This window comes from Ceratotherium simum, chromosome 11 (genome assembly GCF_057802395.1).
Source record: "Ceratotherium simum simum isolate JZ-2026a chromosome 11, ASM5780239v1, whole genome shotgun sequence".
NCBI lineage: Eukaryota > Metazoa > Chordata > Mammalia > Perissodactyla > Rhinocerotidae > Ceratotherium > Ceratotherium simum.
The window spans coordinates 36,058,413-36,075,872 of record NC_141910.1 but is presented as its reverse complement, the minus strand read 5'-3'; the positions used below and the strand labels follow the sequence as shown (position 1 = coordinate 36,075,872).

Genomic DNA, 17,460 nt, shown 5'->3' with positions numbered 1-17,460 from the left:
TCAAATCTCCCCCGCCTCCCTCTTATAAGGACACTTGTGACTGCATTTAGGGCCCACTGGATAACCCAGGATAATTTCTCCGTCTCAAGGTCCTTAACGTAATTACATCTGCAGAGTTTCTGCCATATAAGGTAACAATCATAGGTTCTGGGGATTAAGATATGGACACATCTTTGGGGGACATTATTTGGCCCACCACACCACCCACATACAGAAAGTTTTCTATCAGACTTTTAGTTTCTCACTCTTAAGTGCTAGTGAGATCAAAATTTTTTCACCTTTATTGGATATCTGAATCTCGTGTACTATGAATTGTCCATTCATAGCCTTTATCTGTTTTACTTTTCTGTTGATATTTTTCCTATAGATTAAGAGAATTTTAGATAAGGCCATTAACACTTTATCTGCCATATGTGTTAAAAATACTTTTCCTAATTTGCATTTGCCTATTAAATTTGTTTACAGCTTGTTTTCTGATGCAGAAAAAATTTAAAATGTTATGTAATCAAATTGAATACTTCTTTTCCTTTGCAATTCCTCCATTGCTATTATCTCAGAAAATCTGCCTTATCCTAAAATTAGATGTATGCGAATATATTTTCTCCTGGTTTTATGGTTTCAAAAGTATTTAATTCTTTAATCAGTATGAAATTTATTTTAACATGTGGTATGAAGAATCCACCTTAAGTTTTCCAAATTATTTAATCAATTGTCTAGCACAAAATCTCTCTTCCTTTCCCTACTGATCCGTCATCCTATCTTTATCAAATACAAAAACCTTACATGTTCTGAGTGTGTTTCTGAGCTCTGTTCTATTATCTCAATTCCTCTTTCAGATGTTTGTTGTCTTTTTCCCCGAGTTTCTGGCTATAAATAAATAACTATAGTCCATCAAACTACTCCAAAATAATTTCATATTTTCTCATCCTTTCAAAATGTGTATATAATTATTTTTTTGGCATCCTAATGATCAGTTACTTGTCTAAAAGAGTTCATTTTTATCATAACACATATACATGTATCTAGATATTTTTAGAAACAGGAAAGCATTTCCCCATTTGTGAAAGGAAAGAAACTAGAGATACTTTCTCTTTTTGCTGTTAATGCAATGATCTACTGAATCTCTCTAATGATTTAATTAATTAGTAATTCAACAAATACTATATGTCAGCCATTTTTCCAGGTGCTAGGTATACAGGACAAAACCAGACAAAAATCCCTGCCTTCAGAAAGCTTACATTCTAGTGGGGGAGACAGATAAAAACAGGATAGATAAAAATTTAAACGTAATGTAGCAGACAGTGATGAGTGCTATGGAGAAAAGTAAACCAAGGATGGGGGACAGGAAATTCTGAACAGATGACTAGAAATTACCTCACTGAGAAGGCGATATGAGTCAAGACCTAAAGAAAGTAAAGGAGCCTTTACTTTTCTTCTATAACTTGACACAAATGGGTTACTTACATTGAAATCCCTAGTATATCTTCAGATTTAATGATTTAGTATATCTCAAATCAATTACACTAATAATTCATTGCTTATCTACTACAATGAGCAAAATGTTAATCTTGATATATCAAAAGGAGTCAATGCATATTTTAAACACCGAATTCATCCTAAGTTAATCGTCTACAATATACTTACAGGAGTGAAGCAGCCTGTTGGAAATCGTTGAACTGAAGAACGAAATACAAAGCTCCTATATTAAAAAACAACAAAAAAAACAAATGATTTGGTAAATCTATTTGTTAATGTGAGGAGCTTTGTTAACCTATTCCCTATCTCTCATTAAATATTTTAAAATGCTCTTCTGGATATGACGGGCATAATTGAGGTTTAAAAGCCGTTAGTATTGGTTGTTAAGTATGTAAATGGAAAGGCATGAGTGAAATTATTAAAAGGAACTTAATAAGTAGATAATTACCTGGAAGCGTACTTGGGAACTGGTGCAGGAAGTAGCTCGTACTGCCCTGGTGAAAGCTTAACCGACTACACAGAACGGACAAGGACACCAATAATAGATTAATACAGGCTTAAATCCACTTTATCGTCTGTCATTTATAATCCTTTATTCTACGACCATACAGCATTATATCATTTATTCTCTATTTTAATAGTGGAAAAGGTACATTTTCAAAGGTGGAGCTTCAAAACCTTCAACAGATACTCACTTTTCATGGTGAATTTTATGACAGTATGCCTGAGAGGATGCATAGAAAAATGCTATACAATTGATCATATTTTAAATGTACTAGATTTAACAAATCAATTCAACCACCATTTAGTGAGTCTGCTCTGTGGGTAAGGAAGTGTGCTAGGTGGTGGAGAATACAATGGTAAGAGAGATATGGTCCCTGACCAGCAGGAGTGAAAAGGCAGGTACATAAACAAGTCTATTATAAAACACTATATCAATGCTAAAGGACAGATTGGAGATTTGGGGGGTAGGGAGAGATTAAATCCAATTGGGTGACCCAAAGCTAACATCACATACTCAATAGTGAAAAGCTAAAAGCCTTTCCTCTAAGATCAGGAACAGGGTAAGAGTACCCACTTTCTCCATTCCTATTCAACATAGTACTGGAAGTCCTAGTCAGAGTAATTCGGCAGGAAAAAAAAATTAGAGACATCCAAATTGAAAAGGAAGAAGTAAAATTGTCCCGGTTGCAGATGACATGATCTTGTATATAAAAAATCGTAAAGATTCCACAAAAAAACTGTTAGAATAAACAAATTGAGTAAAGTTGCAGGACACAAAAACAACATACAAAAATCAGTTGAGTTTCTATACACTTAACAGTGAACTATCTGAAAAAGAAATTAAGAAAACAATCTCATTTATAATAGCATCGAAAACAATAAAATACCTAGGAATAAATTTAACTAAAGAAGTGAAAGATTTGTACACTGAAAATTATAAGACACTGATGAAAGAAACTGAAGAAGACACAAATAAATGGAAAGATATCCCATGTTCGTGTATTGGAAGAATTAATATTACCAAAATATCCATACTACCCAAAGCACTCTACAGATTCAGTGCAATCCCTATCAAAATTCCAATAGCATTTTTCACACATATAGAAAACACAATTCTCTCTTTTTTTTTTAAATAGGTCTGAACTTTTTTTTCTTTTGAGGAAGATTGGCCCTGAGCTAACATCTGTTGCCAATCTTCCTTTTTCTTTTTTTCTTCCCAAAGCCCCAGTACCTAGTTGTGCACCCCAGTTGTAGGTCCTTCTAGTTCTTCCATGTGGGACGCCACCCTAGCAAGGTTTGAGGAGCAGTGAGTAGGTCCACGCCCAGGATCCGAAGCAAAACATGCGAACTTAACCACTACACCACTGGGCCAGCCCCAGAAACAACAATTCTAAAATTGATATGGAACCACAAAAGACCCCCAATAGTCAAGGCAATCTTGAGAAAAAAGAACAAAGCTGGAGGCATCACACTTCCTGATTTCAAACTATATTACCAAGTTATAGTAATCAAAACAGTATGGTACTAGCATAAAAACAGACACATAGACCAATGGAACAGAATAGAGAACCTAGAAATAAACCCACGCATATACAGTCAACTAATCTTTGACAAGGGCACCAAGACTACACAACAGGGAAAGTACAGTCTCTTTAATAAATGGTATTGGGGAAACCGGATATCCACATGCAAAAGAATGAAACTAGATCCCTATCTTACACCACTCACAAAAATTAACTCAAAATGGATTGAATACTTAAATGTAAGACCTGAAATGATAAAACTCCTAGAAGAAAACATAGGGAAAAAACTCCTTAACCTTGGTCTTGGCAATCATTTTTTTGGATATGACACCAAAAGCACAGGCAATAAAAGCAAAGATAAACAAGTGGGACTACATCAAACTAAAAATCTTCTGTACAGCAACGGAAACCATCAACAAAACGAAAAGGCAACCTAAGGAAATGGAGAAAGTATTTGCAAACCATATATCTGATAAGGTGTTTATATCCAAAATATATAAGGAACTCATACAACTCAATAGCAAGAAAACAAATAATCCAATTTAAAAATGGGCAAAAGACCTGAATAGACATTTTTCCAAAGAAGACACACAAATGGCCAACAGGGACATGAAAAGGTGCTCACCATCACCAATCATCAGGGAAATGCAAATCCAAACCACAGTGAGATAGCACCTCACACCTGTTAGAATGGCTATTATCAAAAAGACAAGAGATAAGCGTTGGAGAGGATGTGGAGAAAAGGGAACACTTGGACACGGTTGGTGGGAATGTAAATTGCTGCAGCCACTATGGAAAACAGTATGAAGCCTCCTCAAAAATTAAAACTAGAACTACCACATGATCCAGCAATTCCACTTCTGGGTATATATCCAAAGGAAACAAAAGCAGTACCTGGAAGAGACACCTGCACTTTCTTAATTTTATTTATTTATTTATTTTCCCCCAAAGCCCCAGTAGATAGTTGTATGTCATAGTTGCACATCCTTCTAATTGCTGTATGTGGGACGCAGCCTCAGCATGGCTGGAGAAGCGGTGCGTCGGTGCGCGCCCGGGATCCGAACCCGGGCCGCCAGTAGCGGAGCACGCGCACTTAACCGCTAAGCCACGGGGCCGGCCCGACACCTGCACTTTCATGTTCATTGCAGCATTATTCGCAATAGCCAAGACATGGAAACAACCTAAGCGTCTAATATATATATATAATAGATATTGTATATATATAATAGATATATATAATAGATATTCTATATATATAATAGATATATATGTGGATATATATATAACATATATATAATGTAGTAGAATCTTATTCAGACATAAAAAAGAAGGAAATCCTGCCATTTGCAACATGGATGAACCTGGAGGGCATTATTCTAAGTGAAATAAGCCAGACAGGGAAAGACAAATACTGTTTTGTGTCACTTATATGTGGAATCTAAAAAGGTCGTCCTCATAGAAACACAGAATAGAATGGTGGTTGCCAGGGGCTGGGGGTTTGGGGAAATGGGGAGATGTTGGTCAAAGGGTACAAAGTCTCAGTTAGAAGATGAAAAAATTCTGGGGATCTAAAGTACAGCATGGTGACTATAGTTAATAACACTGTATTGTATACTTGAAAATTGCTGAGAGTAGATCCTACGTGTTCTCACCATGTACACCAAAAAATGGTAACTATGTGAGGTGATGGATGTGTTAATTAACTTGATTGTGGTAATCATTTCACAATGTATACATATATCAAATCATCATGTTGCACACCTTAAATATATACAATTTTATTTGTCAATTATACTTCAGTAAAGCTGGGGGGAAATAATTAAATAAATCCCACTGGGTGATCTAAAGACAGTCAAGACAGTGAAATTTGAGTGTGGTTGTAAGGAAGGTGGGACCTCCTTGAGGGGAGCAAGGGAGGGTATTCTAAGAAGAAGGAACGTTACAAAAGAGACTGTCTCTCTGCCCATTGTCAAACTTGTTGCAAACTACCTGGGTGGCTCCATCGTCCCTGGGTCTGGGGACACTAGCCCAGAGGTAGGTGAAGTAAGGCAGTATCAGGAACTGGTCAGCATAGAGGGTGGGATATCTGAAGGAAGGGAGGGAGAGAAGGAAGGAGAATGAGAAGCCAGGGGAAGACTGACCGGACCTCCAGAACTTCGTATGTTGAAGGAGCTGGCAGGGAGGAGTTATATTACAAAATCCTAGTGAGACTCCTTCCCAAAGTGCACAATCGCCCCCCATTCCCTATTATTTTAAAATCAGATTTAAAAATACAATACTGCGTTTGCTGAAAATGAGGCATCCGTATCCTGGCATTATCTGCCACATGGGAGTTCAGCTATTCTACTTCACGCTGCAGCTGTCTTGACAATTTTGATTGCAGAGACAGCTTTTTGTGGATACAGTGATAATAACAGTAAATACAAACTTTATGATGAAATACACACATTGCCCTGATGCACCTGTGCCTTGTTAATTGCTCACTTGACATAATAAACACCAAGGAAACACAGGTATCTTTTATCATACCATGGAAGCACAGAAATGTATTGTAAGCAGGGGGCTTTTTGGGGAGCTACAACATTCTGTTTCTTGATTTTGATGATGGTTACATGGGTGTTTGCTTTATATTTACTTTAAATTATGCATATATGCCTTATGCTCCTTGCTCTCTCTCTCATGCACATATACACACATACACAGAAGAAGAAGACAGACAACTGAAAAGTGAAAAAAAACCTTAAAGCAGCTGTTAATTCATCTATACTCAGCCATCACATACGATTTTTGTAATGAAGTACTCGTGGAAAAACTCTTAGACAGCATTAAGTCTAGGAAGGAAGATTGGTGACCCACAGCTTCTATATTTGTCCTACTTGAAGTCACTCTTTGAGAGTTCAGCCTCAAAAAATATCTGCTAAATGAGCCAACTTTGAGGGCCACTTTTTTCATTTAAATGCACAATGAATTGTTCCATCTTGTCTACGTTTTGCTCTTTATTATCCCAACATTTAAGTCTTGAGTTCCCTGCAGAATTACTTGCCAGCCCCTTTTTGGGCACAAGGTTTCTCTCTGTTGATACCTTCTCAGTGGAAAACTATCCTGCTGAAAATTCCTCCAGCCATTCTTTTACCATGGAGCACTTTGCAAATTAACATGTCCTCAGAGATATCCATCACCACAGCTATAAACACAGCTAACAAGGATCAATGAATCGGCCAGATTTTCTCAACCTCAGTCTCCCAATCAGCTGTTCAAGGGTGTCTTTTGAACACATTAAAATGGATCCTCTGATTCATTCTTTAAGTTAATAGGGGTGCCTTTGCAGCCTGGCTACCTCCTCTTGACCTAAAACAGATGCTGGGGGGTGGGGGAGGCAAAATCACCAGATTTGTTTCCTTTTATACGAGCTTCCAAGGCAATGCTAAAACTAACCCGGATAGAAGTTTGAGGCAATTTCAAATGTTGTTTAATTGTGATTTTCATTGAAATGCTCCCAATCTAGAACGTGAAGATTGTTCCCAATCAACACATAGAGATTTACCTCATTATATTTAATGGTTGCACAGCATGTCGTCGTATGGATGTACTATTATATAACTAGTCCTCTAGTTAAATAACATTACAAACAATGCTGCAGTATTATATATAAATATCTCACTGTACTTTTGTAAGACCATTTGTAGAGTAAATTCCTGACAGTAGAGCTACCCACTACGTGCATTTAAAATATTGCTAGGAGTTGCCAAATTACCCCCCAAAATACTTGCAACAATTTGTATTCATAGGAACAGTGTATGAGAATATCTGTTTCTGTATCCCCTTTGCTAGTAATGGGTATTATCAAACTTAAATTGTTGGTCATCTGACAGGTGAAACTTTGTATCTAGCTGCTTTTGTTCCTTTGTCATTATTTAATTATTAGCTGAAGTCAAGCATCACTTTATGGTTTTTAGTAACGGGCATATCTCTTTGTGAATTGCTAATTCATATCCTTTGCTCATTTTAAAACCAGAATATCCGGCCGGCCCAGTGGCGTAGCAGTTAAGTTCTTGCCTTCCGCTTTGGCGGCCCGGGGTTCACAGGTTCGGATCCTGGGCGCAGACCTACTCACCGCTCATCAAGCCATGCTGAGGCATCGTCCCACATAGAGAAACTAGAAGGACCTACAAATAGGATATACAACTATGCACTGGGGCTTTGGGGAGAAAAAAGAAAAAGAGGAAGATTGGCAACGGATGTTAGCTCAGGGCCCATCTTCCTCAAAAAAATAAATAAATAAATAAAAATACAACAAATATTTAAAAAATAAAACCAGAATATCTATTTCAATTGGATTATCAGAGAACATGACCCATTTTCACCCTTTGATGCAAGAGTGTTGAAGGCACACAGTTAGTGGTCAGCGTTCTCTTGAAACTCCCTGGCACCTTCACAACGGCAGCTCTCTTCTCTCTTTGGGATTGGCTGACCTTGGTCACTACAGCCTCACTGGCTACAGACTGGGGCAGAGTCACCACCTTCACCCCGTCCCGTTCATTGTAGGGAGACTCTGGCACAGACTTAGCTGACTTCAGGTTGTTCTGAAGTTCCCCTGGCATGTTGATTTCAAGCTTCTACTTTAAACTTTCCCATTTAAGTCACTTGATCCATATTTCCAGTTGGAAACATAAACAGTGTATTTAAACATAACAGTGTACTGGACTGGGGCTGGCCCCGTGGCGTAGCAGTTAAGTGGGCGTGCTCCGCTGCTGGTGGCCCAGGCCGGATCCCGGGCGTGCACTGACATACTGCTTGTCAGGCCATGCTGTGGCGGCGTCCCATATAAAGTGGAGGAAGATGGGCACGGATGTTAGCTCAGGGCCAGTCTTCCTCAGCAAAAAGAGGAGGATTGGTATGGATGTTAGCTCAGGGCTGATATTCCTCACACACACACACACACACACACACACAAAATAAATAAATATTAAGATGGTACTGGACTTATATTCTGCAAGATGGAGTTGCATTACAGCATCATTTTTCTATAGGGCATTTTGGCAATGCATCTCAAAAGACTCAGACATCTACATACCCTTTCCCCAACAACTCCATTCTATGACTAACAGCAGGAAATGGTTGAATAAATTAGGATGTGTCCATACAGTAGAATACTATGCAGCTATTTAAAATGATGTAGAGAATACATGATGGTGTGGAAAAGATTCACAATACATTTCTAAGGAAAAAAAGTTGTGGTTTCTGCTAATGGCAGGCTAGGCTATTTGGATGCTGAACCTTCCCACTGCAGAAGACAACTACTAGAAATGAGGGATAAAATATGAAAAGCAAACAAGGGTTTTAAAAAATATATTAAATTGCTGACATGATAATGAGAAATTATAAGACTCCCCTAAACCAAGAAATAGCAAAAAGCCAGAGAGGTATGTAGCCCAGTTTTGCCCAGAGGCTGTTCGCTGGTCCAGAATAAACTCAGCAACAGAAGAGCTGGATTTGAGGGAACTTCAGAGCCCTAGAAGGATCCAGAGGTCAAAGCCTGGGCCCATCAATGATGGTGATCTAAAGGGAGTCCTATCCCCTGGAATTGGAGACCCTAAAATGGCACTTCCTGAAAGTAAACCCTCCCACCCCATCCCAATGCTAAGGGGATTGCAGAAAGAGTTGCCCTGGTACTAAGCAGAATCGGGAGAGGGGGAAGAAACCTATACCTGAGAGAGGGTCACCATGGGCTGGTACCTTTCATGGATTCCAGTCCAAATGTCCACCACTGGAGTGATCCAAGAATACTTAAGCAGTGCATTTCAAGTGGCACCAGGCTGGTTGGTCCCCTAAATATTAGCAGAACCAAAAGCAAACCTTCTTTGAAAGAAAACACTTTCATCTTAGGTCTTAGGGAATTCAGGAAAATAAATTTCAGGAGCAATGAGCAACACATACATTATCTATGCGTGAAAGATAATCACACATACAAGGAAACAAATTGGGTAAGGCTCAGTCAGATTTCAGATATTGGAGCAATCATTAATTCATTCACATATTCAACAAATATTAACCATCAGACACTGTTCTAGAGGCAAAGATGTAACAATGAACAAAACAGATAAGTATTCTTGTCCTCATGAAGCTTCCCTCTCATGGGAGGAGACAGACAACAAATAACAAATGCGAAGTGCAAGTAAATTCTATAGGATATTGATAGCTATCGGTGCTCAGGAAAGAAAAATAGGAGCAGGTAGGGAAGGTCAGGAGCGTCAGACGGTCAACGTAAATGGGGCTCATTGAGAAGGTGACACTTGAACAAAAACTTGAAGAAGGAGAGTGAGCCATGCTAATCTGGAACAAGAACATTCTGGAAGAAAGATCCAGGGCAAAGACTCTGAGGTGGGAGTGGGAGTGGCAAATTCAAGAAGCAGCCAGGAGGCCAGAGGGGCAGGAAGACAGTGAGAGGAAGTAGTAAGAGATGAGGTCACAAATGAAGCCAGTTCACAATAAACCTGTTGACCCTGAGAACAACCACTCTGAGACCACACCCACCACCACAAAGCCAGTGGTCCTCAATAAAGAGCAGGTGTTTTTTTTGGTTTGTTTTTTTGTTTTTTCTTTCGCCCCCCAGGGGACATTTGGCAATGTCTGGAGACAGTTACAACTGGAAGGGGGGATTGCTAATGGCACCTAATTAGCTAATGGCATCTAATTATCCAGGAATGCTGCTAAACATCCTACAAAGCACAGAACAGGCCCCCACTACAAAGAAGGATCCTGTCCAAAATGTCAATAGTGCCAAGGTTGAGAAACCCTGAATTAGACACACAGTGGAGAAGTCAAAAGGCAGTTGGAGATCCAGAGAGAAGTCTGGGCAGGAGATATAAATTTGGAAATCACAAACAAATAGATGGTGTTCCAAGCCTTGAGACTGAATGAGATTGCCAAGCAAGTGAGTGCAGATGGGGAAGAGGTCTGAGTGTCTGGGGCCCTGCCACGTGAAGAGGTCTGGGAGAAGCAAACAGGCTGAGAGAAGAAAACAAGAATGAGGACTGAGGAGGAAGTGTCAGGGGTTTGGAAAGAGGGGAGATATGAGATAAAGCCACCCAGGAGAGTGGAAGAGTAAACAGGCCAGGGAAGTCCGTTCAGAGCCCATGTGAGGTGAAGAATTTAAAATGAGACCACTCATTCAGCTACATGGGTGCAGATACAAAGTTCCCAGCGAGTTAGATTTAACCAGGCTTGTGGCTTTGCCAAACAAGTAACGTGAGCCATCAGGGGCAAGGGAATTGAGGGCGTGTGCAGGGAGTAACTCTAATGATTAACTATGGAATTTAAGCTTTGCAAGGAAGGAAAACATCAGAGTTGAGAGGCAGTGAAAGGTGGGATCAACAAATTATAGACTGGGGTGAATGGAAAAATTATTGGGATTGGGATACTAGAGTGAGTGAGACAGAAGATTAGGAGAGAGTGATCAGAGTGGGAAGCATGCAATTGAGATTATGGACAGCTGAAATGATTGGTCTTGAAAAAATCTAAGGAGTAAGTGGCTGAGGTAGAGGAGAGTTCAAAAAACTGAAAAGCCAGATTGCTGGAAGATCATCTACACGTGTACTGAAATCATGACGGGAGTAGTGAAAAGAGTGACGGAGCGAAGGGAGCTAAAATCATCCAGAAATAAGGGGGAGTAAGCCAGGGGTTAGTGGATGACTGCAACACTGGGGAAAAACCAGGTTATAAAACTATATATATGGAGAGAGATGGTCCCACTTTTGTACGTACATTCTATGATAAAAACGTATTGTTTCTCGGGGCCCGCCCGATGGCGTAGTGGTAAAGTTTGCGCACTCTGCTTTGGTGGCCCAGGGTTCACAGGTTCAAATCCCAGGTGTGGACCGACACATGGCTCATTAAGCCAAGCTGTAGCAGCATCCCACATACAAAATGGAGGAAGATGGGCACAAATGTTAGCTCAGAGCCAATCTTCCTCAGCAAAAAGAGGAAGACTGGCAACAGATGTTAGTTAAGGGCCAATCTTCCTCACCAAAACAAAAACAAAAAAATGTACTGTTTCTCTGGTAAAACAAAAATTATTGTAAAAATTGTAGGGCCCATCCCAAATAATCTTTGGAAAGATCCAGATATAGATGAGCATATGTACACACACACACACACACACATTCAAATCTACATATATATATATATATATATATATATATATATATATATCTGATGAGATTCTTTCATACAGATTCTCCAGTTGAGTTACTTGCTTCAGAATAGAGGTGTTAAAAATAGTAAAAACTTTCTTACAAATAAAAAGCAGCACTAATGAGGTATAAAGTAAATATTCTATTAAAAATTATGAAGCTTGAGAATGTTGCTCTATCTTAATAAATAACAATAATGTATACAATATCTACCTCAAATTCCAGTTATGATTTTACTGAGTTCTGCTTTTCAGAAACCAGAATTATGAATGTTACTGGTGAATCAACAATGTTACATCTGAATATCTCTCCTCTTGTGAACATACTATCATATACCTTTGAAAAAGAAAATTAGGAAAGCACTTAATTTTTCCAGTTTCTGGTGCTCAATCCTTTGTGGGAGGTGGGGAGAGAGAGGAGAAAGAAAAGAAAGAAACAGAAAACATATGTTTTCAGAAGGTTTCATCCATTCTTCCAGGTAAGTCAAATTCTTTTGGTCTTTTAAAGCTTTAAATTTTGCCTAATGACCTTCTCTGTTTTCTCCTTTCAACAGTGGGCCTTGGCCTACCCTCAGAAACCCCTAAGAGTGAGAAGAAAGGAAGCAGAAGGGAAGTAAATGGTGGTGGAGAATGAGGAAGAATGATTTTGCAGTGGAGGTGGCCAGGATGATGACACATATAGCATGGTTACCTGATACCCAACTGTAAAAGTCTAAGTGTACTTTAGTGTCTGTCATTCATCCACCGAAGTGACAAGGACAAGATTTACCCCATGAACATTTATCATTCTGCCCTGTTTCAAAGCTATAATTTGCAAAGCAGTAGGAAGGGCTTACATGTTGGATACGACATGTGCCCATCCTGCTGAAAATTTCTTGTCCATCCTAATAACCACAACCCCTTGTATTTCATTCAACCTCCAGCCATAATGCATTTCTCTTCAAGTTGTCACAACAATATTCTGATAAGGTTGTGAAGATTGATACTATTACTAGCTTCATTATAAATGGGAGATATTAAGGCCCAAAGTCCCAGGTAAGAAAATCCAAGTCACAAATCTGTCTTGATCAGGCCTTCGACAATGCTATGCCCCTCCCTTGAAATGCCTCCCTTAGATTCCACCCATCCAAACCCTGCTCCTCATTTAAGGCTGGAGGCACACGGCAGACTGGAAAGAGCACCGAATTTGGGCTCAGAGCCCTCAGTTAAAAGCACTGCCTCACAACCCTCATACACAGCTGGTGGGAATGCAAACTGGTGCAGCTTCTATGGAAAACGGTATGGAGATTCCTCAAAGAATTAAAAATAGAAATACCCTATGATCCAGCTATCCCACTACTGGGAATCTATCCAATGAATCTGAAATCAACAATCCAAAGAGGCTTATGCACCCCTATGTTCATTGCAGCATTATTCACTATAGCCACGAAGTGGAAGCAACCTAAGTGTCCCTCGACTGATGATTGGATCAAGAAGACATGGTATATATATATATATAATGGAATACTACTGAGCCATAAAAAAAGACAAAATCGTCCCATTTGCAACAACATGGATGGGCCTGGAGGGTATTATGTTAAGTGAAATAAGCCAGAAAGAGAAAGACAAACACTGTATGATCTCACTCATATGTGGAATATAAACCAACACATGGACAGAGAAAACTGTATTGTGCTTACCAGGGGCAATGGGGGTGGCGGGTGGGCACAAGGGGTGAGGGGAGACATATATATGGTGATGGACAAACAAAAATGTATAACCCAAAATTTCACAATTTTAGAAACTATTAAAACATCAATTAAAAAAAAAAAAAAGCACTGCCTCACCTACTTATTAGCTTATTAGCTATGTGCTCTGAACAAGTTACTTAGTCTCTATCCACCTCAGTTTTCTTGAATGTAAAATGGGGATACCGTCTGTTCTGCCTATTTCAGAATGCTTGGGAAGAACAACTGAAAGAATCTACGTGGAAGCTCACAGGAAACTATTAAAAGCCACATAATGTCATGTATTATTCAAGGGCCAGCTTGAGTCCTACTTAATCCAGGGATCCTTCCAGCCTTTCAGTCCAGCCTACACTGAACTCTCCCCTGGCATTTCCTGCTGCACTATTTATCACAGCACTTGATAGATTTGCTCTTGTATTACTACTTAAATATTTCCGAGTCCGGAACACAGTCCCTCCACAGAACCTAGCACAGGGCTGGCAGCAGAGCAGTGCTCCATATCATCAATGTGATGAATGAACTGGTGGAGCTGAGAGTAGAGCCTGAGGCTCCCGGTACCATAGTGCTCATTTCCACAAGAAAATTTTGAAAAAGCTTCTCTGTGATATATAGTTGTATTCATGCTCTAATAAGGGTATTCCTCACCAAAAGGCAGAGTTTTCTCTTTAAAAGAAGAGAATACAGTGTATAAACTGCTTGAAGAAACCAGAAGTATGGCCCGATCACAGATAAGATCCCAGAGGCTCCCCAAGTCGGGGGAATCCTGCCAAGAGTCCCCGGAGAGGGAAGAATTTTCCCCCATGTACTCTCCTTGGGTTAAGGAGGCCTCACAGGGAAAAATTTTGCTGGACATATTTGCAAATTAGGCAGCCCTTGTTTGGTTTCTGTAGAAAATAAGGCATCCTAAAGGTTTTCAATTTCTCCTGGAGAAGATACATTCTAAGTATATAAAACATTTTCCTCAGGGGCTCTTGGTAGCTTTTCCACAAAAACCCAGCTGCTAGGAACACTTTACCTTATCTTTGTAAACCAGCGTGCTGGGGCTTGGCCGCGGTGTGTCTTTAAAGGAGTAAGTGGCCACTTGCTTCTTTAACAAGTCCAGGAAGTCAGGAGGCATGTACTGGGGAAGGTCATTTAGTACCGGATTGTTTCTTTGCACAAGAGGTGGTTTTCGCCTTCCTTCGTTTTTAAAATTGTAGGTTGTTATCACTGGATTTAACAGGGATTCTTCAATAAAAGTTTTCAAGTGGTAAGTGCCAGGGATAGGAGTATTCTGTGGAAAATTGACATCATTTTTCAGATCAGTGTGTAAACCTGTAACATCTCCTAAAGTATCATTCTTGGAAAGGGCACTCCTAAGTAGCATTACTCTTTGTTTTAAAGTTTAATAAAATTCTATCAAACATAGTAAACACTCTTGACAGAACAATATTTCAAGAGAATTGTGATTATTCCCTTTCTGAGACAATTGTTAAATTATAGCAAATGGGTTATGACAATAGCTGAAGTTTCAACTTTTTAAAAAGTAGCTTCAGAGGTACTTAAACCTGAGATTCAATTTGATTATAATCTCAGGCCTCTAGACCACTCAGGATTAAGTTTCTTGACTAAATAGAAATTATCCTCTTCTGCTTAGTAGATACTACATGTTCCTTTCTAGCCCTCAAGTGGGCAGCTAACGGATAATAACATGAGACTGAGGATGAACTGGCAGAGCATACAATCTAACTAGACCAATAAGAGGTTTGGTACTTTCAAATCACAGCCCCAATGTGGCTGAATGGCCAGACCCGCAAGTTTAGTCACTGCTGCTTTTGTGGCCATCTTTCCATTGAGCACTCAGCTCAGTTCCACCACTAAAATTAGTTTAATTCCAAGAAGGCTTTGGCCCATGGGGCCCCTCTGTTATTGAAGGGTGTTGACAGAAAAATATTTCTGCAATACAGAAACTGTCTCTTTTTTTTTTTTTTTTTTTTTTTAAAGATTTTATTTATTTTATTTTTTCCCCCCAAAGCCCCAGTAGATAGTTGTATGTCATAGCTGCACATCCTTCTAGTTGCTGTATGTGGGACTCGGCCTCAGGATGGACGGAGAAGTGGTGCCTCGATGTGCACCCGGGATCCAAACCCAGGCCACCAGCATTGCAGCGCGTGCACTTAACCACCAAGCCACAGGGCCGGCCCACAGAAACTGTCTCTTGAGAGGGGAAACTTCTGGTCATTTTTCTTTCATATATTACCATCTTGCTTCCATACATTAACCATGTTAACAAAAGTTACCATAGGTTCTGTGCCATCTAAGTAAGATAAAAACTGAAACCCAAACACCTTTCCAGAATGTGTGCTTTTTCTTCCTTGTGTAATCTCACCAGGATCATAAACCAGGTTGATCTTATCCAGATATTTTGTAAAGTAACTAGAATATCATTCTAGTGATCATTCTAGTAACTAACATATCACTCATATGCTGATACTAAAACTATAAGTATGAAATAACTCCCATGTAGATTTGAACGACTATTTTCTTACAAAAACTTTTTCTTTGTAGAAAGAAAAACGACTTTTTTGTAAAAAGAAAAACAAGTTTTTCTTACAAAAAGTGTTAGTGACTTAAAAGGTCCAACTGCTTAAAATATTAATGGGAATAAGAACAATTTAAGTAGGAAAGAATAAAAATTCACATACTGTTAATGTTATTCTCCACCATCCTTCTCTTTCAAAAGATGACGTCTTCCGAGTTAGTTTCTATTAACAAACATAAAATATTCTTATTCATTTGAGAGGTGATCCCTGGAAGTTAAATATAATTTATAAAACATTTACTTGAAGCAATTAATACCTGCACCAAATTGGTCAGCCTGAATTAAGATAAAAGCTACATAATGATAAATTTTGCCTGTAATATTTCCTTAAATTGCTATTTTATTATCTTAAGTGCTTTTTAAATATCTAAATTCTCTTTGGGAAAATTAGAGTAATAAATATCCCCAACTCACAGAGATGTCATAGGATAATTAGCAATGACCAAATTTGGTGTTCTTAGGAAGAAAAGAGTTGTGTAAATTCAAAATTGTATTATTATCATTGTTATTAAGATTTACGGCTCAGGTGATGGTGCTGAGAGCTTAAGGTAAAAGTGTACACTCATCAAATTAATGTATTGGGATACAAATTCCCGGCAATATGGCAAATGTTGAAAACTGCCATTTCCTAGGTTTATATACACTATCAAATATCTATCATACAAATATGATACAGCCAGTTCTCTCAGCTTGCCCTTATATACACTATCAAATATCTATCATACAAATATGATACAGCCAGTTCTCTCAGCTTGCCCAGCTTGCTGTGACACTGAAGAGGCAAAATCTTAGAGGAATCAGACAGACTTGGGCTGGATCTCCAGCTCTGCCACTTACCAGCTAGGAGCACTAGGCAAGTCACTTAACCCTCACCAGCCTCAGCTTCCTCTTAGGAGTATAAAAACCAGGTACCGCCAGGGCTGGCACGAGAATCAGGCATTGTGCTTATGAAGACTTGCACCCCAAAACCAGTGCTCAATAAATGGTAGCTTCTATTTTGAGCATTTCATCTGCCAAGCTAAGAAGCAGATTATTTTGGTATCCCTCAGTTTCCAAGGACGCTCTCATCTTCAATAGTAAGTACTCTATACCTATTTTTATTATTCCACATTTGTTTTAGCCTCTCTCAACAGAACACAGTTGTTTCGTTTTCTCCTTTTGTGTTCTTTCCACTAGGTAAAATCTTAAAATATGGAGTTCTAGTTTCATTTACAATGCTTTTGTTATTATTAAGAAATATGGGTTATCTCAAGCAAGAATGCATTAAAAACAAACAATCTAGTCAGTAAAACTGATATAATTCATTCTTCCTGTCTAGCAACTTATATCCACTTTACTTATGAGTACCCCTGGGCTTTAGTTTTACTATGAAATATGTGCATTTCTTTAAAACAAAAGTGTGTTTCATACATGCTGCTAAAATCTGAATTTCTTCCTATACATTCCCTTTATTAGATT

The 17,460-nt window shown here is 38.9% G+C and overlaps 1 protein-coding gene across 1 annotated transcript in view; it reads right to left on the bottom strand.

The window, feature by feature from the left end:
- STPG4 (sperm-tail PG-rich repeat containing 4) overlaps nucleotides 1-17,460 on the bottom strand; it is a 40,808-nt gene that overhangs the window by 22,561 nt on the left and 787 nt on the right. The window contains exons 2-5 of the mRNA XM_087436418.1: nucleotides 16,106-16,165; nucleotides 14,437-14,694; nucleotides 1,925-1,989; nucleotides 1,645-1,699 (exon numbers count right to left, since the gene is read on the bottom strand). Coding sequence (XP_087292544.1) covers nucleotides 1,645-1,699; nucleotides 1,925-1,989; nucleotides 14,437-14,694; nucleotides 16,106-16,165 — 438 coding nt within the window. The remainder of the gene's footprint in view (nucleotides 1-1,644; nucleotides 1,700-1,924; nucleotides 1,990-14,436; nucleotides 14,695-16,105; nucleotides 16,166-17,460) is intronic.